Below are 26,362 nucleotides of genomic sequence, written 5' to 3'. Positions count from 1 at the left end.
TATGGTACAGTTTATATTTCTAAAATTTTTACTGTAATAAAATTTATCAATCTTTTTCTTTGTAGTTTCTGCTTTTTGTGTCCTATATAAGAAAACTTTCCCTGCTCTTATGTCATATTTTCTTTTAAATGTTTCAATAATTTGCTTTGAACAGCTTTATTTGTCTGTATATATGTGTGTGAGAGTGTATTTCATATAAGGAGCTAATTTTCCTACTTGGGTTTATTAGATTGTCCATCATCTCCCTGCTGATTTGTAACGTCAGCTTAGTCAAACAGCAAGTTTCTGAATATTATAAGACTTCCTAGCTGTTCCGTTGATCTAGCTGTTCATCCTGTGTCTATGCCAAATGGGTTTAATTTGTATTGTTTTAGACGAAGTCTTGATTTTGTTTGGACAAGTCCCCTCTCATTTTCTTTTCCAATATTGTGTTAACTCTTTTTAGACTTTAACCCTTTGTGGTAAGCAAAATAGCTGCCCAAAGATGTCTATCTCTAATCTCTGGATCCTGTAGGTATGTTATGTTAGATGGCAAAAAGAACTTTGCAGATATAACTAAAGCTATGGATGTTAACATAGGGAGATTAGCCTAGGTTATTCAGGTGGAATTAATCTAATCAATGAACCCTTAAAATTAGAGAATTTACTCCAGCTGGAAGCAGAAGAGAGCTGCAGTGGGAGGGAAGTCAGAGAGACTCCAAATACAAGAAGGATTTGATGCACCGTTGCTGGTTCTCATCTGCAAGGACTGAGGAGAAGCCTTTTGAAGCTAAGGGTGACTGCATGCTGACAGTTAGTAAGGAAGTACTATCACTGCAAAGAATTGAATTTGGCCAACAACCTCAAAGAGCTTGGAAGCAGATTTATTTCAGTGTCCAGATAAGAGCCGGTTTGACATCTTTATTTTGACCTTGTAAAACTCTAAGAAATCAGCTGAGACAAACCAGACTTATGACCTAGGGAACTATGTGTTAATAAGTGGGTGCTATTCATGTTATTTTAAGTCACTAAGTTGGTGATAATTTATTATGGCAGCAATAGAACACTAATATATATTTCTTGTGATTTTAGAGTCAGTTTGTCAGAAATGTTGCCCAGTTGGCCTACAGTTTCAGTTCCAATGTCCTCATTGGATATTTAGTCTAGTGTCTCGTTATTCTATTTTTCTGTTGATAAACCAACTGCTAGCCAATATTTTGGTTATTTCTTTGAGGGCAAATGCCCTTTTTCTCTGGTTGACTTTAAGACTTTTTTTTTGCATCTTCTGTTTTAAAAAGTTTTTTTTTAATTTTTTTTTTTTAAACAATGTATCTAGGTTTGTTTGCTGGCTTGTTTTCTGTCTTTTATCCTGTTGGACGTTGGTAGTACTTCTTGAATATTTGGCTTGATGTCTTTCATTAGTCTGGGAAAATTCTCTCCTGTATTTCCATCAATACCATTCTACCTCAATCTTTCTTCTCCTTCAGTGCCTTTAATTAGAAGTAGATTAAAACAAAATATTGTCTTATTTGTCTCTTATGCTTGTTTATAACCTTGCTATCTGTGATTCAGTCTAGATATTTACTTCTGAGAATATTCCAGTTCAGCAATTTTCTCTTCTGTTATATTAAGTGTAATTTTAAACCCACCTACTGAAATAATAATTTCCGTTATTGGATTTTTTTTTTTTTTTTTTACTTCAAGAACTTGTTTATGATCCTTTTAGTTCCCAGGTTTATGTTAAATTTTTTATCTTGTCATTTAATTACTTGAATATTTTAGTCATTGCTAGTTTGAAATCCTGGTCAGATGACTACAATGTCTGGACCTTCTAGGCCTGTTTCTGGTGTCCATTTTTAATCTTGGTGTTTGGTCAACTCTTATCTTTTGTACATGTTTTTTTGTTTGTTTGTTTTTTGTTTAGTGCCTAGTATTACAGAGAAGAAACTGCAGAGATAATTTAAGGTTCTGTATAATATTTTTTCACTCAAGATTTACTTTTGCTTCTGGTAGGCATCTAAGTTGGGAACAAATCACTTTAAATTAAATGTGAAATAATTTGACACTGTACTGGTCTGTTTTGCATATAGCCTTACTCTTCGTCTTTCCTTGAATTTCCAACTGAAAGCCTCAAGTGACCCTCCATTGTTTTTTATAGGCCCTAAATGCCAAGTTTTATTCACCCAGTCCTATGAATCTTGAGAACAACTTCTAACTTCTCAGCCTCTTAGTTACGGCTGTCAAAATTGGCCACTGTTTTCAGGAGAAAAGTGGATCTAAATGTCAGGCTATCACTCTGGATTTTGTGTCTCAGAGGAGGAATTATGAAAATAATGGGTGTAACCTTCTATGAAATCTCTCGATATACACTATCAAATTCCCTTCAAAATACTGGTCTCACCTGCATTGTATGAGAATGCCTTTTGTATAGAGGCTCACTTTTGAACAATTTACGTCAAAATTTCTTCTTCTTTTTCTTTTGCATTATCATTATGGTTCTTGCCAAATTTTGGGTGTAACATTTTACTCTTTGACATCCCTAGAACACCATTATGTCATCCTCATCTTACTGTTACTAAATTCTCTGCAGGTTGCTTTTATTTTTTGAGAGAGCATCCTTTTGTTTTTCAGACTTGCTTTTTCTGCCTGGGAAGATGAGCACTAATTTGACTTTTGTTTTTAAACAGGTAAGACCCTGGAATAGCTCAGCTATTCCTTTGTTATTATACATATAGCTGGATATTTACAGTTGCTTTTCAAAAATCCTTCATCATACAAGCAAAGTGCTTATTCATTAACCTTAAATTTTTATTTTATGCATATACATAGAATACATAGAATAAATGTTCTTGTCTGAAGGAAAAAACAACATTGTCCATATCAGAGCCCTTTATTTGCCTCCTTTTTGATATAAGATCAATGCATGGAAATTCCCAGAGGCAGGCTGTTAATCTGCTGTCACACAATCTTTAGTAGTTATCTTTTTCTCTTCCTTGCCAGCCTTCCCATTTACCTTTAGTAGGAAAGTGACTTGAGACCTCTACATATAATTTGTGATTGGCTGAGAGTGGAGAGTGATGTTGCAATCACCATCAGTAGCCTTTGCACAGTGTTTATTTATAAAGAGATTGGGGAGAAACATGGCTGGGTCACTTTTTAAACAAAATTACTTTCCATTATTTAAGCACTAATTTACCTATTTGTTGGGCTCTCCTTGATAGCTCCATGCTATTTGTCTGCTTTTAAGTTTCTGATATTCTGCAGTTTGCTAAAATTATCTTTGAAGTTCCAGTTCTTCCAACCTGTATATACCTAACATTTCCCATATAGGTGTTTTTAGTTGGGGGCATATGGGCTGATTAGGGGATACAGCATTTAAGAGTCCTTAAATTTTTAAAGGACAAACTTAGAAAGACTCAGGGAACTTAATTCAGTTCATTGGGACTATAAGAACCCTGATGCCTACAAGTTTTGATGGTAGATCCTTAATGTAATGGAGATGTAAATTTGTACATCACTACTACAAGGTTCTAAATCATCCAAGGGAAAAATAAATGGGGATTAGTCTGAATAAGAATCCTATGGGAAGATGAGGATATTTGCAGCCTCAAAATTGTTTTAAACCAGAACCATTCGTGTGTTTATCACGATCTCAGTGAGGCCCATCTGAATTCAGAGCTTACTATCATTTTGACTATAGACATGTAGGATGCAGAATTTCTTGGGGGTTGAGATGGAGGATGAATGAGAAGTTAGCTTTCTTAATATACTTTGATCACACCTGAGACATTTAGAACTAAACTTGAAGCCAAGGTAAGGTCTTGGATATAGGGTCAGAGAGCATGTGTAACTAGTGAAAAATCCTAATAATGTCTCTACTTTGTTTCCTGTTTGCCTACAACTCCTTTTTTTCTTCTTCTGCTGGCAGATATTAAACAAATCCCTACAGATAGTGGGTGGTAGTAGGAAAGAAACAACAGCTTTGATTGAAAACAACCGAATTGAGAATCAGCTTCTGTTTCCAGCCTAGATGAAGCTACAAGAAATGACTTTGACCTTCCATCTGAAACAACTAAAAATCTGGAAAAATATATGAAACAGTATTTTTGAAGATATTTGATACTGGTCAACAAAGAATAGTGATACTTGAGAGACAGAAGAGAAAGGTAGTGAGACTTAAATTTTTCCCAGATTATTTCTCGAGAAAATTTCCAGGCTGCATCATGGAAGGTGCATCCTCTCTGACTTGAGGAGATGGAGCTGAGAGTCTGGAGAGACCAAGGTGGCTGGAGGTCACAAGTGGAGTATCAAACACGGGAAGCTGCAAAAAGAGCACTGGCGATTTTCACACGGTCCCCTTTGAGTATTTAGCAGAAGATTGATCAGCACATGTATTTGAGTAAATGCCCCAAGGCTGTAGAAAAAGACCATTTTGAAAAGATTAGAAGGAACAGTACTTGAAGCTCTCACAGTGTAAGGAAGTTCCCACCAGCCAGACTGAAAAACCTCACAATTAATGGGACCTTGCATAGAGTACTAAGGAGACTTTTGCCTCAGTAGTGGAGAATAATAACAAAGTGAAGATATTGCTTTGTTTCCACCTAACAAGCTATAAAAGCTAGTCCTTAAAGCCTTAAACTATTTCCAAGTAACTTAAGTGGATCCCAGAAAAAAACTCAAGAAATGAAAATTCATAGAAATACAAAAATATTCTAGCCCCCAAACAAGGTAAAATCCACAATTTCTGGCATACAATAAAAAATTACCAGGCATGCAAATAAATTGAAAAATACAACCCATAACAAGGAGAAAAATCAATCAAAAATGATGCAGAACTGACACAGATGTTAGAAACAGTAGAAAAGGAAACATCCTTATAACTGTATTTGTACGTTGAAAATGTAGAGACATGACTGAGATTTAAAAATACACAGGATGGGATTAACATAATAGTAGTCATTGTAGGTGAAAAGATCAGTGAATAGGAAAACATAATGATAGATACTATCCAAAAAGAAACAATCAGAGGAAAAAGTACATAGAAAGATAAAAAATAACAGAGCATTAGTAAACTATGGTACAACTTCAAGTGGCCTAATATATGTGAAATTGGAGTCCCTTAAAAGGAGAGAGGAAGCAGGGGCAAAATATATTGAAGAAATAATGGTAAAAAATTTTCCACTTTGAATTTTAAAATTCAAAATCTATAAATATGCTAATCAAAAAAGTGTAACAACCTCAAGCATAGGAAATGTGAAGAAATTTACACAAGGCGCATCATAATCAAATCTCCCAAAAACAATGATAATGAGAACATCTTAAAAGCAGAATGAGGGGGAAAAAAGAGACATATTTGTGCAGAGGAGCAAATATAAGAATGACAGAAAATTTATTAGAAACAACTTAGACAAAAGGTAGTAGAGCAAGATCTTGAAAATATTGAAGAAATGAGAAAAACTGGGACAAAGAGAAAACAAATAACAAGATGGTAGACTTAACCTAATCACAGTAATGATAACCTTAAATGTAAATAGTTTAAATGCCCCAATGAAAAGACATTTTTCAGATTGGCTAAAAGGGCAAGTCTCAACTATATGCTACCTACAAGACATGCACTCTAAATATAAAGACACAAATAGTTCAAAAGTTAAAGTATGGAAAAATATATACCATGCTAACACCAGTAAAAAGAAGGCTCCTGTGGCTATCTTAACATCAGACAAAATATATTTCAGAACAAAGAATATTGCCAGGATAAAGAAAGTCATTTCATAATGATACAAGGATCAATTCATCAGAAGAATATAACATTCCTAAATGTTTCTGTTTCTACATCTAATAACAAAGCTTTAGAATACATGAAACAAAAGTGATTGAATTGCAAGGGAGAAATCAACAAATCCACAACTTTAGTAGATATTAATACCTCTCTCTCAGTAATTGATACAAGTAGTCAAAAAATCAGCAAAAACACAGTAGACAACACTATCAACCAACATGACATGGTTGACGTGAAACACTCTACTAGACAACAGCAGAACATATATTCTTTTCAAGTGCACCTAGAACATTTACCAGAATAATTAATATCCTGGCTATAAAATAAGTCTCAGTAAATATAAAAGGATTCAAGTTATACAAAGTAAGTTCTTTGACCACAATGGAATTTAATTAGAAATCAATAACAAGAAGATACCTGGAAAACCACTGGAACTGAAAAATCTGTAAAACACTTTGAAACTAAATAACACACTTTTCAATTACCCAAGGATCAAAAAGAAAATGAAAATTAGAAAGTATTTTGAACTGAATGAAAATAAAAATACAACATATTAAAATTTGTGGGATGCCACTAAGCTGTACCTAGAGGAAAATTTGTAATACCAAATACCTGTAGTATAAGAAGAGAAGAAGGTGTCAAATCAATGACCTCAAATTTCACCTTAAAAAATTAGGGGAGAAAAAAAATCACATAAAGCCCAAAGTAGAAGAAAGGGAATGTAGCCCAAAATGAAAATCAATTAAATAAAAAACAAAAAATAGGGGAAACAAATATAACCAAACACATATTCTTTGAGCTCAATAAAACTAAATCTCCAGTGATACTGATCAGGGAAAAGAGAAGACACAGATGACCATATGAGAAATGAGAAAGGTGATACCAATAAAGATTCTACAGTTATAAAGATTATCCTGTATAAAGACTATACAGGATAATAAGAGAATATTATAAATGACATTATGCAAAAGAAATTGACAACTTAGATAAAAATGGACAAATTCTTGAAAGACACAAACTACCCAAGCTTATTCAAGAAGAAATAATTAAAATAACCTAATATCTATTTTAAAACAATTTATAGTTTTAAAACTTTACCACAAAGAAATTCTAGGCCCAGACGGCTTCGCCAATAAGTTCTATAAGACATTTATGAAAAAAAATTACTTCTACACAATCTCTTCTAGAAAAGGATAAAGAAGAAACTATATCCCATCTCATTTCATAAAGAGTGGACATACCCTGATACCAAAAGAGACAAGGACATTACAGGAAAAGAAAACTACAGACCAATAATCTTTACAAACATTGAGGCAAAAATTTGAAACATTATTTTAACAAATGGAATTCAAACAGTATATTAAAACATAAACATGACCAAATGGCCGGGCGCGGCGGCTCAAGCCTGTAATCCCAGCACTTTGGGAGGCCGAGACGGGTGGATCACGAGGTCAGGAAATCGAGACCATGCTGGCTAACAGGGTGAAACCCCGTCTCTACTAAAAAATACAAAAAAAAAACTAGCCGGGCGAGGTGGCGGGCGCCTGTAGTCCCAGCTACTCGGGAGGCTGAGGCAGGAGAATGGCGTAAACCCGGGAGGCGGAGCTTGCAGTGAGCTGAGATCCGGCCACTGCACTCCAGCCTGGGCGGCAGAGCTAGACTCTGTCTCAAAGGAAAAAAATAAAAAATAAAAAATAAAAAAAAAAAACATGACCAAATGTTTATTGTAAAAGTACAGGGGTGTTTAACATTAAAAAAGGAAAACTATATGATCATCTCACTAGATATGTAAAAAGTATTTGATACGATTCAACATCATGGAAAAAACCAACTTTCTGTTTGTTGATCTATTTTTTTTTAGTCTCAATTTCATTTATTTTTCTCTGATCTTTATTGTTTGTTTTCTTCTACTAATTTTCAGTTCGTTTTTTTCTTGCTTTCCTAGTTCCTTGAGATGCATTGTTAGATTGTTTACTTGAAGCTTTTCTACTTTTTCGATACAGGTATTTATTGCTATAAACTTCCCTTTTAGTACTGCTTTTTTTTGTATCCCAGAGATTTTGATACGTTGTGTTTCCATTTCCATTTGTTTCAAGACATTTTTAAGTTTTCTTCTCAATTTCCTCACTGATCCATCGGTTGCTCTGAAGCATGTTTCTTAATTTCCATGTGTTTGTGTATCTTCCTAGGTTCCTCTTATTGATTTCTAGTCACAAAATTACTTGACATAATTACTTGAATGTGGTCACAAAAGTACATGACATAATTTTTACTTTTTTGATATTTGTTTTGTGGCTTAAGAGAGAGTCTATTCAGGAAAATGTTCCATGTGCTGATGAAAGAATGTATATTCTGAGGCAATTGGGTGAAATGTTCTGCACATGTCAGGCCTAATTGGTCTAGTGTGCAATTTAACTCTGACGTTTCTTTGTGATTTGTCTGGTTCATCTGTCCATTACTGAAAATACGATGTTAAAGTGCCCTACTACTGTACTGCAGTCTATATCTCTGTTTAAATCTATTCATGTTTGCTTTATATACTTGGGAGCTTTGGTGTTGGGTGCACAGATATTTATAATTATTATACCTTCTTGCTGAATTGACCCCTTTATCATTATATAGTGACCTTATTTGTCTCTTTTTATAGTCATTGATTTGTAGTCTATTTTATCTGATATGAGTATAGCTACGCCTTTTTTTTGTTTCCAGTTGAATGGAATATGTTTTTCCATCCCTTCACTTTCAGTCTGTGTGCTTTGTAGGTGAAGTGGGCTTCTTGTAGGCAGCATACAGCTGGATTTTGTTTCCTTATCCCTAAGCCACTCTATGCCTTTTAATTTGAGAATCGAGTCCATTTACATTCAGTATTATTATTGATAAGAAGAACTTATTTCTTGTTTTGGGGTTGTTTTATAACTCGTCTCTTCCTTTTGTCCTTTATTACTATATTCTTTTGTGGTTAAGTAATTTTCTTTGGTAGTATATTTTAATTCATTGCTTTTTATTTTTTGTGAATCTATTATAGGTTTTTGCATTGTGGTTACACGAGGTTTACAAAAAACATCTTACAGCTATGACAAGTTAAAGAGATGAACACTTAAAGCACGAAGGAAAGAATAGAAAGAATAGAAACAAAAAATCTCTAGATTAGAATGCCATCCTTCTATATTTTGACTGTTACTTTTCTCCATTTACATATTTTTATACTGCCTATCTTTTAGCAGATTGCTATAGCTATTACTGTTTTTGATAGATTTGTCTTTTGGGATTCACACTAGAGTAATGAGTGGATTGTATACCACAATTACAATTCTGGGTTTTTCCATGTGCTTAATTTTACCAGAGATTTTATACTTTCAAGTGTTTTCTTTTTGAACATTAGTGTTTTTTTCTTTCAGATTGAAGAACTCTCGTTAGCATTTCTTATAAGCTAGGCCTGGTGGTGGTGAATTCTCTTAGCTTTTGTTTGGGAAAGATTTTATCTCTTCATATTTGAAATATGGCTTGGTTGGATACACTATTCTTGGATAGCACGGTTTTAACACATTAAAAACATTGTCTCATTCCCTCCTGACCTACCTGGTTTCCACTGAGAAGTCTGTTGCTAGACATATTCTTTTCTCTTGCAGCTTTTAGGCTCTTCTCTTTGTCCTTGACCTCTGGAGAGCTTAATTATTATATGAGTGTTTTTCACTTCTCTGTGGCCTCAGGAATTCTCTCATCCTCATATTTGAGTTCTGAGGTACTGCTGATGATAATGATAATCTTGGCACTGTATATTTGTTTTTGTTTTCTGGGGTGGCTGGATAGGGACTGAAAACAGCTTGCTTCTACACCACCATTTTTAATAGGATTGCATTTTAACAGAAGCTTTAAACATTTTATTTTGTCCTAAACTGCCCATAATTTTAACATAGTAGGTACTGAATGAAGGATCTGATGAGGTGTTTTTAGATAGTAGAGCAAATGCTTAGGTATTCTCCACTGTTAAATTGTAATAGGGCATGGGTGATTGATTTTAGGAAACATGGCATAAAGGGAGAGAAAATTTCCTTCATATCTGACCCTCAACTCTGATTTCTTTTAGCCATCTAATGACTTCTATCAACATATGCTTATTACTAGCATTTCAAATTCATATTGTTCACATAATAAATAAGGCAGTGTTATATTAATATAAATGAATAGATCATAACTCTTTTATTTTAGTCCTAATATCAACTTTCTTCTTGATCAATTTCTTTTTGCATAGATACTAACAGTCATAAAAATGGATCAATGAAGTAAAAATTTATCTTTCTCCTTCTGTCTTGAACTCAAGAGCTACTAGAAGAAAATATATATATTAGATCCATCTAAATAATTTGACAACAATAAAAAAGTGTCTTGAATAATTGAGTTGACCCTATTAGTAAAGATTACTTAGCACTGTTTACTCTGGCATCTTTGAAGAATTCACATTTTTTGTTTGGTTCTTTAGACCATTTTATCAATTTATTTTAATTGCTCAGAAGATGAAACAGTTACATTTCAATGAACTGAGTATTGTTTAGATAAAATAATGCATATAACTACAGATTAGAACTTTATTTTCTGCTGACTTATTTGTCCTACCCTGACAGAAGAAATTAAGTAGTTCAAATAAAATACGTACCTGGCGGTAAATTGGCCAACTTCTTCAAGAATCATAGAAAAGTATTTTAAAGTTTTCTGAGTGTGCTTTGAGTGTGTTATAAGTTTCTTTGAATCACCAAACAGAGAAAGGAAATAATCTTCTCCATCCCCAATCATGGGTGATTCATCCTGTTTCTTTGGAACCAAGAAGGGGCCGGCATCTTTCAAATAAACCAAAGAAATAAGTAACCAGGAGAGAAGTAAATAAAATGACATTAAAAGGACCCAAAGCCATTATCTTTATTCTCTGCTTCTACAAAATTATATTTTTACATTTTAATATCACTATCACAGTTAATAAGAATAGTTAGAAGCCTTAAACAAAAATCCATAAAATAATCAGTAAGTGGATATTTATAGTGACATCTTCAATTCCTAGAGATTATTTCAGTTATCTTAAACAATAAATTATATCATTAGTAAAATGACTATTTAACTGATTATTTAGTTGTACTAGAAGCATCATCAATTTTTAAATAGGAAAAACATTTGATTCTGTCAAATTTAGATATGTTACATATAAATATAGCCTTATTCTACTTCATGTATGCTAAAATTTCCAAATGGCCACCCATAAATTAAAACCTCATGTGAATCCTTTCCTACAATGGTTAGTACTTTTGTCAGGTAAAGACATAAACTTCCTCTATTTAATTAAAATACTTTATTAGAAAGATAAAGTAATGCTTAATCAGATTCTAGTGTCCTATTAGAAGTTTGCTCTTTTAAATCCTCACTACTTTGATTCAAATACAAAATAGGTTTCATAATTTTAAACATAAAGAGCCATTCTGGACAAATCTAATAATACATCCGCAAAGAGAGTTACACCACAAAGATGCATCGTGATGAAGTGGAAAGAACAATGAATCTTGCATTTAGACAGACTTGTAATTATATTTTAGTTCTGCCATTTACTAAGCCAAGTGATGTAAATTTTCCATGTTTCCATTTTCCTGAACATAAAATAAAGATATCACTCCATTGTGTAAGGAGATAAGAGAGCTGGAGATCATGTAGGTGTCTAGCATAATATTTAATATTTATCTGCTAATAAATGATAGCTATTATTACAGTACAGAGTTTTGGTTAATGTGACTCTCGGTCCAAAATCCTCAAAGGATTAAGACAATCTAGAGTTTGAATGTTACATCTTTAGCAAAACCAAAACAAGGTGAAAGATATAAAGGAATGAAATCATCGTTCTTAAAGAAGATTCCTCAAAGTATTTTGTTGAGAAAAAAAGAAACATTTGGAATTACATTAATTCATTCTCAGTTGAGTACTTCCTTAATCCTTAAATTCCTTTGGGAAAGGATAATATACAGCATCTTTCTTAACAGGTCATCTCGAGAAATAAAGGCCTTGCTATTTCAAGAGAAAAGAAGACACATTAACTTTGGTCCCAGTTGTTATTTTGTCTAGAACAAAAGATGGCAGTGAACCAAGTGCAACAAATCTCAGTGAACCTAGACATCTATCTAGAGAAGTGGAATCTACAGTAATGGAAGGAGAAGACTACATCCCAATTCAGCTCCCATACTGTAAGGGGAAGCCACTGTATTTCATTTTTTTTGCCCCATTGCAAGGAGCCAAAGTTTAACCCAAATATAGAACATATGCCATGATGATATAATGATGAATGACAGAAAATCTTTTCTTCCCAGATCTAAAATTTGTATTTACATTTTCAGTATGTGGGTTTTGGTCATCCTAAAGGTCAGTGTAAACTTAGGAGGTTTCTTGGGAAATTTTATACTTGTCATACAAAAAATGAAACATAGGGAATATGACCATAATGGCAGGAGAAAAAAACCCTATATAACCCACATCAAAGATTTTTTTAAAATATCAGAAACAAAATGAAATATAGATGAGGGGCAGCCAGACTGTAAATGAGTACAGAATGGTAGAGGATAATGGAGGCATCAGATAGTCACTGGACTATTTGTGCTACCAGTTTTGAAACTTGTTAGTTGATTGGCAATTGAAACACAAACTCCAAATCTGGTCTATTTTAAAAGAAGGTGATTACAGGTATGTTCAGATGAACAACTAATGTTTATTGAGTATTTATTATGTGCTAGGTAATTTTCATAAAATTTAATCCTTCGGATAGCCCTGTGACATTTCTATTTTAATCTCCATTTTGCAGTGGTGGAAAATGAGATGCTGAGATGTTAAGTACTCTACCTGATGCCTAACATTGTAGAAAAACAGTAGGTCCTGTGTTTTAAAGGATGATAGTGTTTTCAGTAAACCACAAAAACATACCCTCAAAGTTCCCTAATCATGGTGAGAAACAAACACCCTAGAGCATGGGTATTGCTGAGCACATTGTTGATAACAGTCAAAACTTTACTTTTTGTGATCATAGTACTGTTTTCATTTTCCTCTCCTTCAAGTTCTCCTTATTTTTTTACCACTTTCTCTCCATTATTTTATACCTACTTTATGTTACAGCTTTGTCTCATCTATCTGTCTATTCCTTACTTAAGCCATACATCTCCTAAAGGCACAAAGTACACAAGATATGGCTTAATCCTTCTGGCAGTGTTCAGAGAAAGGGCAGTTAATGCTATACATTGGAATTTTTAATCTCTAGCAATTCTAATGTATGTTAGCAGTCAACTCATGAACCATCATGATAACTCAAGATATCTTAATTATAAGGATGATATATTTGGCACATGCATGTATGTGGCCTGAATTTAACACCCCAGTTCTAGGATCAGTGATGACCATAGTTAAGTTACTTTTCAAAAGATGCTAAGAAGTTAGCATTTTGGGGGACTAATAATAAAACATCATTCTGGCTGAGAGTCATATATGCAATGTATTGAAATATGTGCTTTAAAAGTACTCTAAAAATATGGGGTTCATATTTTGCTTACCCAAACTGTTTTCCATTCGGGAACAGCTACCTGCAGTAGCTTTAGAAGTCAATTGTCCACTTGTTGATATAGTTACTCCACTAATCTGAGGACTAGACAGATGGTAACCAAGAGGCATTCCACTGGATAGTGAAGATGACAATGGCAGTGTTGTGGCAACTGAACCCACCATCTTTGGGGAAAAATGTACTAAAGAATATACTGGGGGAGTTCCAAGTTTGTCTTCTCTTCTGTGTACAAAAAATATAATAAACAAAACAAATAAATAAGAAAGTAAAACTGGCTGTTAATAAAAGAAGCACGGGCTATCATTATTACCCAGAATTCTGCTTTTCAAAGGTAATATGCATCCAACACAAGCATAATAACATCTTGTATTTCTAGTTCTAACAATCTAAATAAAACACTTTATTATCAATTTATTATATGCTTTAAAATATTTGAAAATTAACAAATTTCTATTGTAGATGGTTCTGAAAATGTGTAAGTAGAAAAAAACTAATACTAATCATTACAATACCACCACCAAGACATTTTACCATCTCCTTCCAGGCTTTTAAATGTAGTTTTTTACTCTAAGTTGAGACTTTATAAGCCATTTATACCTCCACTTTGATCATTTATCATATTTCCCATTTCCATTACCATAAAATCATGATTATAATTCTGGTTTAATATATCATTGTTTCCTTTATGCTTTTCCTTTAATTCCTGTTGCTGCTTAACTACCTTTTCTATATTAAGATTGTTTAGTGAATGTCTGCCTTCAAATAAACTGTACATGTTTGTGTGTGTGTATGTGTATTGGAGGGAATGACATAAAAGAGAGAGAAAAAAGATCATTTTCACGTACTATTTTTAGTACGTACTAAGTGAATCTTACCATGAACAAAGATTTCCTTTTTTATAACTATAAAAGCATTTGTTAACTAGTGCACAATCATTTGAACAAGGTTCATAAGCTTCAGTACAATTATTTTACAGTTCTGTAAAATAGTTCTAGAAAGAAACTATTTCTGTAAATTGCCTTAACATATTAAATGGGAACTTTGGAATCTCAGCTAGGTCTTATACTGTGGAGATCTGTCCAGGTGGATTTTTATACTTCTCAAGGACTAGAACCTTATAAAACAGTAGTTGTGGAACTAGCTGCATGCTACAGTCCTTTATTTCTAGAAAATTTGTGAGATGTATTCTAATTCTAACTGGTTCATAAGGTATTAAAACAAAAGCGGTCAAGCATGCCATCATTCCTCCTCTATAACTCAGCTCTAACTCTGCTTTTGTCGCATCTATGCAGGCTCACTGTTCTTGTTTCTCCATCTTATCTTCCTGTTCATAGACTTTATTCTGCATTTGCCTCCAGAGCTTCCTGAATGTCTCATGTATCTTTCATCTTGACTAGAAGAGAAGTCTCTTTTCTTTCCTAGGAAAGTAGATCATAACATCAGATGATGAATATCGCTGAGGTTCAAGGCAGATTTTTCTTTCCAAAGTGACCTCACCTGTTAATCCAACTACCTTCAAGCATCAACCAGGTTTAATAATTTCTTTACCAAACTAGCACCAGAACCAGAATTCTCATGAGGATATGTAAGTACCAACATAGCCAATCCTGATCTTGGCTAAGGATATCAGACAAACCACGGTGAAGGTGTGTAGCGTTCACTGGAAGCAGCTTGAGAGACAGGGCAGTAACTTTGCAAAGAGACCTTTATGACTACAATTGTTGCATCTGGCCAACACTGCCTCTTAGAACTATGAGGTAATGTCTCCATAGTAACCAAGTTCCAGTTTCTGAACAATTACTATGTTGATGCTGTACCTTCTTTGCAGTTTGCAGACATTAAATAAAGTAATTTGCTCTTAGGAGAGCTGTATCTTCTACCAGACTTTGCCACCAAAATTATTGATATCTTGTTTTGTATTTTTAAGAGTCAAGGCCAGTATGTACATACTGGGGAAATTAATCACAACTCTTTTCTTCTTTTTTTTTTTTTCCCTTCTCTCTCTTTCTTGACAAATACTTCGAGCACATGGAAACAGCTAGGCAGCAAGAATAGAAACCATAAAACTTCAATGCAAAAAGAAGCCTATTGGTAGAAATAGTAAAATCAAAACCAGAACACCTAAATTCTTCGCCTAGTTTTGCCAGCAGTATGATTTAGAAGAAATCACTTAATTCAGTTTCTACTCTGTGTAAAACACTCACACTTAATGTTTCATGATAATGATAGTATGACAATAAAATTAACAAATATGAAAGTACATGATTATATACACTAATAAGATATATAAATGATGATTACTGGATGATTGAGTTTATTAAAAATAGTTAATAAGATTCTACTATTTCTTAAAAACTGGCTAGGTACCATGAATAATGCCTGCTTTCAGAAATAATACTAAAATATCTTCTAACATAGATTCAAAAATGATTTTTAAAGATAATAAAGTAACTGTTTTAAAAAGTCGAAAAGAAAAAGTCAAGACGTATAACACATAAGGTAAGTTAAAGGAAAGTAAACGTTTGACTGCATTTCTTCCATCTCAGAGATGTAGCAAAATTCCTTATGAACATTACGGGCCAATTATGTAAATACAGCATCAGAAGATTTATAAATTTTGACTTACTTTTAGTAAAGAATTAAAAATGGGCTTGTCATTTCTTGTCACTCTCCTAGTCTCCCTACCTGTACCAGTCTGGATGGTTTTCTAGCTATTAAAACTTTCTCTACTTGAACTGCATATATTAGCATAAAGTCATTATGACCTCATTGGTTCTATCAGAGAGCCTGCTCGTATTTTCCAGCATCTTTTGGACAAATAAAATTCTGTCAGCTGAGAAAAACTTCTGAAGGCTTTAAATTTGTGAGTGCTTCAATATTCATTCCCCATACCAGACATTTTTCTTTCTATTATTATTTTTTTATTATACTTTAAGTTCTAGGGTACATGTGCACCACGTGCAGGTTCGTTACATATGTACACATGTGCCATGTTGTTGTGCTGCACCCATTAAGTCGTCATTCACGTTAGGTGTATCTCCTAATGCTATCCCTTCCCCATTCCCGCACCCCACAACAGGCCCCAGTGTGTGATGTTCCCCATGCTGTGTCCAAGTGTTCTCATTGCTCAGTTCCCACCTATGAGTGAGAACATGCGGTGTTTGGTTTTCTGTTCTTGCGATAGTTTGCTGAGAATGATGGTTTCCAGCTTCATCCATGTCCCTACAAAGGACATGAACCAATCCTTTTTTATGGCTGCATAGTATTCCATGGTGTATATGTGCCACATTTTCTTAATCCAGTCTATCATTGATGGACATTTGGATTGGTTCCAAGTCTTCGCTGTTATGAATACTGCCACAAGAAACATACATTTGCATGTGTCTTTATAGTAGCAGGATTTATAATCCTTTGGGTATATACCCAGTAATGGGATCACTGGGTCAAATGGTATTTCTAGTTCTAGATCCTTGAGGAATTGCCACACTGTCTTCCATAATGGTTGAACTACTTTACACTGCCATCAATCGTGTAAAAGTGTTCCTATTTCTCCACATCCTCTCCAGCATCTGTTTCCTGACTTTTTAATGATCGTCATTCTAACTGGTGTGAGATGGTATCTCATTGTGGTTTTGATTTGCATTTCTGTGATGCCAGGTGATGATGAGCATTTTTTCATGTGTCTGTTGGGTGCATAAATGTCTTCTTTTGAGAAGTGTCTGTTCATATCCTTTGCCCACTTTTTGATAGGGTTGTTTGATTTTTTCTTGTAAATTTGTTTAAATTCTTTGTAGATTCTGGATATTAGTCCTTTGTCAGATGAGTAGATTGCAAAACTTTTCTCCTACTCGGTAGGTTGCCTGTTCACTCTGATGGTAGTTTCTTTTGCTGTGCAGAAGCTCTTTAGTTTAATTAGATCCCATTTGTCAATTTTGGCTTTTGTTGCCATTGCTTTTGGTGTTTTAGTCATGAAGTCCTTGCCCATGCCTACGTCCTGAATGATATTGCCTCTGTTTCCTTCTAGGGTTTTTATGGTTTTAGGTCTAACATTTAAGTCTTTAATCTATCTCGAATTAATTTTTGTATAAGGTGTGAGGAAGGGATCCATTTTCAGCTTCCTACATGTGGCTAGCCAGTTTTCCCAGCACCATTTATTAAATAGGAAATCCTTTCCCCGTTTCTTGTTTTTGTTAGGTTTGTCAAAGATCAGATGGTTGTAGATGTGTGGTATTATTTCTGAGAGTTCTGTTCTGTTCCATTGGTCTATATCTCTGTTTTGGTACCAGTACCATGCTGTTTTTGTTACTGTAGCCTTGTAGCTTAAAGTCAGGTAGCATGATGCCTCCAGCTTTGTTCTTTCGGCTTAGGATTATCTTGGCAATGAGGGTTCTTTTTTGGTTCCCTTCTCAGGCCATGGGTAATATGTAGTTGAGTAATCATCAGTTCAGAATTACAGTTTTAAACACTATGTCATGTTCCATTATCTAAGATTAAAAGAGTTTGGAATGCAATTGTAGGAATTCAATTTCATATTTACACCCACATAAAAATAGTATAAATTCCTATTTTATAATAAAATAATAAAAAAGGTACTCAGTCAATTCATTTCTTTTACACAGATCCACGTGTGATAATAGCCTCAGACACAGATGCTATTATTTTACCTTGAAGTTAGAGTCACATTAAGGTCCTACTAGGGGTATTTAAAGAGAGGCTAGAGGACATGTACTGGAAGTTTCAAGTTTCAGACAGTTTATTCAAAGTAATCTTCATGGGGCTTCCCAATCACAAAACCCTGTTGAAAAACAATACTAAGGTCTTAGATCTGCATTTCTAGGCTGAGTCTCAAACACTGGTTTGAATCCTCAGACATACTAATTTTAGCAATAGTTCAAAACAACTGTCTAATAACTTGACATATTACTAGTATTTTAGGGGTAGCCTTTGTCCGTAAATCTTTTCTATTCATACTTGCAGGGGCCTTTGAAAACAGTATGCTGAGAATAGATAGGGCTCAAGGACAGTATCTCCAATTGAACTTTTAATGAACTCCCGTAGGCGCCAAGAAGGCGGGCAGACAAGGAAGAGCTTAGAAACAAGGAACTGAGTAGAAGGTTACATGTGGGAAAAGAAAGTTTGTTTTGCATTGCATTCTTTCTGCTGACGTGGGGTTTATGAAGTATAAATAAAGTGAGGCGGAGGCTCTGAGCGCGGCCGCCATGTTCTCTGTGTGTCTTTGTCTTTTGTGTGTTCTTTCATTCTCCACCACCCCCGGCACGGACCCCAACAAGTGGCGCAGCGAGCAGGGTCAGCACGGGTGAGTAGGGGAGAACAAGAAGGGGAACCCCCTAGGGGCGGGTAAGGCCTGGATATTGTTAAGGGGAACCTTCTTAAGCTTTCATTATGGGGAATTCCATCTCTCTGGCCTCAGAATATTTACGGCTGCTTCAAGGACTGTTGCTGTCTATAGGAGTGGAAGTAAAAGAAAAAGACTTTGAAGCGATTGTTTGCCCATGTTGAACAACATTGTTACTGGTTTCAGTATCAGACTAAAGTGCAGCTGAATCAGAGAGAATGGTTACAGGTAGTAAAAGCTCTGCTTAGAGCTCTCCAGTTAGGGGATATTATGCCTCTAAGATTGTGGACCTTGTGTAACTCTATCACTCAGACATTAGAGTTACTTGAGACTGATTCAGAGTGTGGTAATGTAGCCACAGGAGGAAAGGTATCTGAGGATTTGGAAAAAAAATAAATCTGAAATGGAGCCCATTTGTGCCAGGATAACAGAAGATGGGGGTGTAGCAAAAGGGGGAGAAGAGAAAAAGCCAGCTCTTCCTTCTTCTAAGGGAAATTCTGACATGCAGAGTATTATGGAAATGCTTCAACAAATATTACAGATATATTCTTCTAATTCACTTTTGCGAGCTTTCCCTGTTTCTTTTCCTTCTGCCCTGTTAAAAGAGGATTTTCCAGAGCCTCCAACCCCCCGGCTTCCTTATCTTTACCTTTGTTTGGCAAAGTTGAAGCCCTGTTCACATTAGACATACTATAAATTTATAGTAAACACCTGTTTAATATGTCAAAACCAGTGTATATGTATATCTTATTGTTTGTTAAAATATTAAGAGTATTTCAATAGTCAATAAATAAGCACATTAATATTAACTATTAATATTAATATAGTATTAATAACCCCAGCTAGGAAATTGTTATGTTATAGGGGTGCATAGGTTCCACCAATTTACACTCCAAACAGAAGTTGAGTATTCGAGTTGCTTAACACATTAACTACCTCTTGATATTTTCTGTGTTTTTAAATTTTAACCATTGTATTGTGTATGTAATGATTCTCAATTTGGTATTAATATACATATTTCCTAGTGTGTAATGATGTTAGACATATAGGTATATTGTCATTTCTTTGTTCTGCTACTTTTGGTTTGGTTATTTACCTTTCCCTATTAATATGTTGGGATTCTTTATATTTGGGGATATGAGTATTATTATATATTATATACACTTTTAATTAAAAAAAAAATTTTAAGGAGCTGGATCTGTTTCCAATTATTTGTGCTTCTTTTGCTCCTAATGCTCAGTTTTCAAATGGTGGCAATAATGTCCAATTTAATGCCTTACAAATTAAATTTTTAAAAGAAATGAAAGCTGCCATTTCTAACTATGGATCTCAATCTCCTTTTATCCTTGGTCTTCTTGATGTTTTTTCATCAGAAAATTTGATAATTCCTATAGACTGGAAGACTTTGAGGGAAGGCTTTTCTTGATCGTTCTCAGTGGTTACAATTGCACAGCTGGTAAATGAACAAGGCACATGTACAGGCTAGGAAAAATGTTATGTGTGATCCCCCTGGACCCACTCAGGAATAACTCACAGGCACGGGCCAGTATGCTACTCTTAATGCTCAGGCTGGTCTAGATGATGTTGCCTTTACTCAAATCAAGACTTTGTTTTTAAGGGCCTGAAATAAGGTAGAGATAACAGGAAAATCTTCCCTCTCCTCTGTGAAGATTTTACAGGGCACAAATGAACCATATCCAGATTTCGTAGCCCGTCTTCAGGATGCTGTCTTCAAAATTGTGGGTGCAGGCCTTGCTTCAAAAATTTTGTTACAAACATTGTCTTTTAAAAATGCTTATGCTGACTGTTAAAAATTGTTAAAATCATTAAAGGCCAATGGGGCCAATTTAGATAAATATATTAAAACTTGTGTTAGTGTTGGAGGGGCTATTTATAATGCTCAATTATTTGCTGGAGCTTTGTCTAAAGCCTTAAAAGGAAATAACAAACAAGGTGTTTGTTTGCAGTGTGGTAAACCTAGACATTTCAAAAAAAAAAAAAAAAGAATGTCATAAAAATTGAACACTTTTATCCCTCAAGGCAGAAAGCTGCCTTCAGAGGTGTACAAATGTTGTGGTAAAGGTCAACATTGGACAAATAAATGTCGTTCCAAAACTGATAAAAGTGGAAATTTACTGTCTCCTCTCCTGGGAAACAGGAGCCGGGGCCCACAGGCTTGGGGCCCCAACAATTACAATACAAGTCTACTACAATACCCAGTGAGCAATGACCTACAACATCAATGAATAAATTCAAGTCCTCCTTAAGGATCCCACACCTTACCCCAGTTTCTCAGCTTTATGCGGCAACTAAGTAGAGCGCCGCTGCTGACTTAGTTATTACTCAACCTTATACCTTGTCTCCTAATAGAGGAGTATATAAATTAGCTATTAGAGTGTGTGACCCTTTGCCAAAAGGACATGTAGGACTTTTGTTAGGTCAAAACAACAGTGCTATACGGAAGTTAATGATGATTCCAGAAATCATTGATCTTGATGTTACTAATAAAATTCTTATTATGGTACAAGTTTCACAATTTATACGCCTAGAGGCAGGGGAACGTATTCTCAATAGGGAGGGTTTGGTAGCACAGAAAAAACTGTTTTTTGGGAAACTTTAGTTTCTAATCAAAAGCCCTTATGTTCATTGCATATTAATGGAATAGTTTTTAAAGGGTTAATTGATATGGGGGTGAATATGTCTATTGTTTGTTTAAATTAGTGGCCTATACAATGGGAAAAAAGACAAGTTTCAGTCATACTCACTGGCTTGGGTGCTGCTTTTGTGGTTTATCAAGACGTAGAACCTTTAACCTGTGTCGGTCCTAAAGGTCAACAAGGTCAAGTTTTTTTTTATATTATTCCTATCAATATTAATCTTTGGGGACAAAATCTTTCATAACAATTTGGTGCTTTTTTAAACATTCTTCATATTTCCTCAGCTGCCAAAAATATGATGTTCAAAATGGGCTACAATCCTTTAAACTTATAGCCACTGTTCACCAGCCTCAAGTTTTATAATTAAAGTGTAAAACGACCACTCCTCTTTAGGTGAAACAGTGGCCATTATCTAAAGAAATACTTAGGACTTTAAAAGAGTAAGTCAAAAAACAAATGGCCGAGAGGAATCTAAAGCCACGTACTTCTGCATGGAATTCCCATCTCTGTCTTGTCTTAAAACTATAAATGTTTACATTCAACGTAGGGAAAGTTTACAGCCTGGTCTTCCTAATCCTGCCCTTATCCCACAAAGTTAAAAATTAATGGTCATAGATCTCAAAAATTGTTTTTTCTCTATTCCATTACAACCTCAAGATTGTAAAAAGTTTGCCTTTATTATTCCTAAATATAATAATGGACAACCTATTCAAAAATATCAGCAGAAGCTTCTTCCCCAGGGTATACTTAATAGCCCTACTATATGTCAAAAATTTGTACATAGGACTTTAAATCCTGTAAACAATCAGTTTCCAACTGCGTTAATTTATCATTGTATGGATCTTCTCTGTCCCTGTTTTAATAATTTTTAGCCACTTTCTCGATATCAATGGAAAGTTTTACCTCAAGGTATGTTAAATAGCCCTACCTTGTGTCAAGAATTTGTCCATAGGGCCTTGGATCCTGTTCGAAAGCGTCATCCTTCTGTTCTTTTATATCATTATATGGATGACATTCTTCTTGCTGCACCCACCAGAGAAAAGCAGCAAGATGCTTTTGTATCATTACAAACTCAGCTTTCTTTCTACTCACTTAATATTGCCACAGAAAAAATTTAACTGGATTTTCCTATTCAATATTTAGGTTATACCTTGGGGGCACAAAATATTCAACCCCAAAAAATTCAAATTGGACGTGATCATTTAAAAACATTACATGATTTTCAAAAGCTTCCAGGAGACATTAATTGGATGCGTCCTGTTTTAAGAATACCAACATATCAGTTATAACATCTTTTTTCTATTCTAGAAGGAGACAGTCACTTGGACAACTCATGCCATTTAACTCCTTTGGCTTTACAGGAACTCCAGCTTGTTGAAGAGCAACTTCAAAAGGCCCTTCCTTTTGTTTATTTCATACTTTACCTTCTCCCACAGGAATGATTCATCAAACTAATCGACCACTAAAATGGATCTTTTTGTCCAATAAAATATCTAAACGCTTGGCTACTTATATCGATCGTTTAGCTGAACTGATCATCAAAGGATGGCATCACTGTCGACAACTTTGGGGAGGAGATCCTTCCTTAATTATCTCTCAATTCACTCATAGTCAGATCACTTATCTTCTTGCAACTTCTGATTCTTGGTAAGTTGCTTGTGCTTCTTTTGTTGGACAATTTTCTACCCAATATCCTAAGTCTCCGATCTTTTCATTTTTTAGGCAACATTCTGTGTTGCCTTTCTCACCAATTTCTGTATTTCCTGTTCAAGGTCCTACCTTTTTTACTGATGCTAGTAGCAATGATAAGGCTGGATATTGGAGTGTTCATCAATCTCGAGTTACAGTTTATCCTTATCCCTCGGTGCAACAGGGAGAATTGTTTGCTGTTCTGATGATCTTACTTGATTTCCCTACTACTGGTTGTAACATTGTTAGTGATTCTCAATACGCTGTTTATGTTACTTCTTATATTTCTCAGGCCACTTTACCTCTTTGTGCTACTTCTTCTCTTCAAAAACTCTTTTCCTTGTTATCTTCTACTTTGAGCCAACGTCGAGCTCCTTTATTCATCACTCATCTTCGTTCTCATTCTCAACTTCCTGGACCATTAGTTCATGGTAATACTCAGATTGATTCACTTTTAATAGGCCACCTACATGCTGCAGAACAAAAATATACTCTACATCACACTAATAGTTCTGGCCTTCAACGACGGTTTCATTTAACTTATAAACAAGCTCGTTCTCTTATTCGAGCTTGTCCTTCCTGTGCTCCTTTGAGCATTCCATCCTTCCATCCTGGGGTTAATCCATGAGATGTCCCTTCTTTTAGACAATTAAAGTATGTTCATCATACCATTGATACCTTTTCTCATTTTCAATGGGCCACTCCGTTGCCATCTGAGAAAGCTGATTCTGTTATTACACATCTCTTAGCTTGTTTTGCCATCATGGGCATTCCTCTTATACTTAAAACTAATAATGCCCCTGCCTATGTCTCTCGTAAATTACAAGTTTTCTTACAGCAATACAATATTCAACATTTCATCGGTATCCCGGGCAACAGTCAAGGTCAAGCCATCATTGAGCGCGCAAATTTAACTTTAAAAACTCAATTATTAAAACAAAACAAGAAGGGGGAAATGAGCCCCCCAGAAACCAGATTTTGAAGGTTCTTTTTACCTTAATTTTTTTGAATCAATGGAGACAATTGCAAGACTCCACTGTCGTAACCCATCTTTCCTCACCTCCCTCGGTGATAGTCCCCGCTGACAATTTAAAGGTTTGGTATCCTAATGAAGAAGGTAAGTATGTTCAAGGGCAAATTCTAAAATAGGGGCGGGGCTATGCTCTTGTCCTTACAGGGAGTGGACCTGAGTGGTTTCCTACAAGACGATTGAAACCCTGTTGAAAAGAAAACTGGATTCAGCATGCATTTCTTCCTTTGTTAGATGTGCCTCGGCGAGGGACTTATTTCTCTTGGTGAGGCTTTGTATGAATATTGGACTTATATTCCCTTTCCACCCTTGTATCAGGGAGTCACCTGAGGGGAGGCGGAAATTAAGGTTTTCACCAATGACACTACTTGGATGCCATCCCCCTATATAGACAAGGACAATATAGAACGGGAAACGGGAATTATAAACAACACATATCAATTTGGAGTGGAAGGACTTCCAATATGTATGGGAAATAGTTCTCATTGTCTCCGAAAATCGCATGAAGCCTGGGCTGTTCACTATAATCATAGTCATGTGGCTGCTAATACTGTTATTATTGTAACTAGAAGCTTTCAGTATAATCATACTGTATATAGTAATGAAACTATTCCTAGTTCTTTACCTTTTTGTCCTATTCCAGAGGTTTCTCCTAATATTGAGGTGCTGGAGTGGCAACAATGTCGGGGAACTAAACCCCGGATTTTATTAGAATACAATGGAATGTAAATAACTGATTGGAGTGTGCACAGTGATTTTCAAATAAAATTTAGTCACATACCTTTGAAATGACACTGGGTAAATAAAAGTATTGCCGCTAACAGTAATGAAACCTTGGTATGGCGTGAAGGAGGCCTGAAGTACAGAGTCATCTTTGGAAGTTGTTAGCTGCAGGCGATGCCATTAGCACTTTTGTGAGGAATATGTCCCTTAATCTTTCTAACCCAACTAACTCCTTTCATATTCAGTTATATCGAAATACCTCCTGATATATTATTGCTTGTGTCCGTAAGCCCTACCTATTATTAGCAGGGAATTTGACATGGGATAATGATACAGGGATTGTTAATTGTACAGATACGTGTACATTTTGCCTCAATCATTCCTGGTGGCACAACTTTACTGGGGATATTTATATCCTCAGGGCTCATAAGGAAATTTGGCTACCTGTTAACCTTACGCGACCATGGGGGGCATCACCTCTTGAAACTTATATTTGGACTTCTCTTCAGCGAACCCGCCATGCCCTTGGACTTATAATTGCCTCGGTGATGAGTCTTGTTGCCATCGCCTCCACTGCGACCATAGCAGGACTCGCTCTTCATCAAAGCATACAAAATGCTGAATTTATGCAGCAATGGCACGAACAATCTCACCGGTTATGGCTTCAACAATGAAACATTGACTCTCAACTTGCTGAAAGATTGGAAAACATGGAGCAAGCATTGACATGGCTTGGAGATTAGCTCACTGTACTCAGTACTCGGATGACATTACAATGTGATTGGAACTCCACTCAATTTTGTGTAACGCCTGTACCTTTTAACATCTCTCAAAATTGGACTGTAATCCGAAAATTATTAGGAGGACATAAAAATATTAGTTTGGACATCCAAGAGCTCATTCAGAACATTTCCGAAGCATTTCGACAACAATTACATGTGTTGTCTGGAACCGTAACCCTGCAGAGCTGGGTCAGCGCCTTGCTGCCTTTAACCCATGGACCCAGATGAAAACATGGATTTCTACAATCTCTGGAAGTATATTGCTTTGGGCACTTGGATTGGGTCTACTTCTTTTGGTGATTCGATGCTCCCTCCGTCGCCTCCAAAAACAAAAGAAAACACAGGAACAAATATGGGCTACCTTTTTAGGATTGAGGCAAAACAAAAACAAAAAGGGGGAAATGCAGGGGCCTTTGAAAACAGTATGCTGAGAATAGATAGGGCTCAAGGACAGTATCTCCAATTGAACTTTTAATGAACTCCCGAAGGTGCCAAGAAGGCGGGCAGATAAGGAAGAGCATAGAAACAAGGAACTGAGTAGAAGGTTACATGTGGGAAAAGAAAGTTTGTTTTGCATTGCATTCTTTCTGCTGACGTGGGGTTTATGGAGTATAAATAAAGTGAGGCGGAGGCTCTGAGCGCGGCCGCCATGTTCTCTGTGTGTCTTTGTCTTTTGTGTGTTCTTTCATTCTCCACACCCCCGGCACGGACCCCAACAATACTCTTTAGAGGAATGTAGCACTTATTTTTCCAAGTCAAGTCAGGACACCTCAGACTTGTTCAAGAGACGG

The 26,362-nt window shown here is 35.4% G+C and overlaps 1 protein-coding gene and 1 long non-coding RNA gene across 10 annotated transcripts in view; one reads left to right on the top strand and one right to left on the bottom strand.

The window, feature by feature from the left end:
- Window positions 1–26,362, bottom strand: part of LOC105492138 (lamin tail domain containing 1) — a 152,022-nt gene that overhangs the window by 50,880 nt on the left and 74,780 nt on the right. For 3 of the 8 annotated variants that reach the window (XM_071072020.1, XM_071072021.1, XM_071072018.1), the window contains exons 2-3: window positions 13,327–13,556; window positions 10,413–10,593 (exon numbers count right to left, since the gene is read on the bottom strand). In XM_071072020.1, the coding sequence (XP_070928121.1) occupies window positions 10,413–10,593; window positions 13,327–13,498 (353 nt within the window). In that variant the 5' untranslated portion in view covers window positions 13,499–13,556. The other 5 variants (XM_011759096.3, XM_011759095.2, XM_011759097.3 and 2 more) reach the window with 5 other exon arrangements.
- LOC105492140 (uncharacterized) overlaps window positions 18,506–26,362 on the top strand; it is a 66,051-nt gene continuing 58,194 nt past the window's right edge. For both annotated transcript variants that reach the window (XR_011609283.1, XR_011609282.1), the window contains exons 1-3: window positions 18,506–18,651; window positions 22,220–22,994; window positions 24,214–24,331. This is a non-coding gene — a long non-coding RNA (uncharacterized lncRNA). The remainder of the gene's footprint in view (window positions 18,652–22,219; window positions 22,995–24,213; window positions 24,332–26,362) is intronic.

Source organism: Macaca nemestrina, chromosome 10 (genome assembly GCF_043159975.1).
Source record: "Macaca nemestrina isolate mMacNem1 chromosome 10, mMacNem.hap1, whole genome shotgun sequence".
Lineage (NCBI taxonomy): Eukaryota > Metazoa > Chordata > Mammalia > Primates > Cercopithecidae > Macaca > Macaca nemestrina.
Note: the sequence above shows the minus strand (reverse complement) of the source record. Positions and strands in the feature narration are given on the sequence as shown.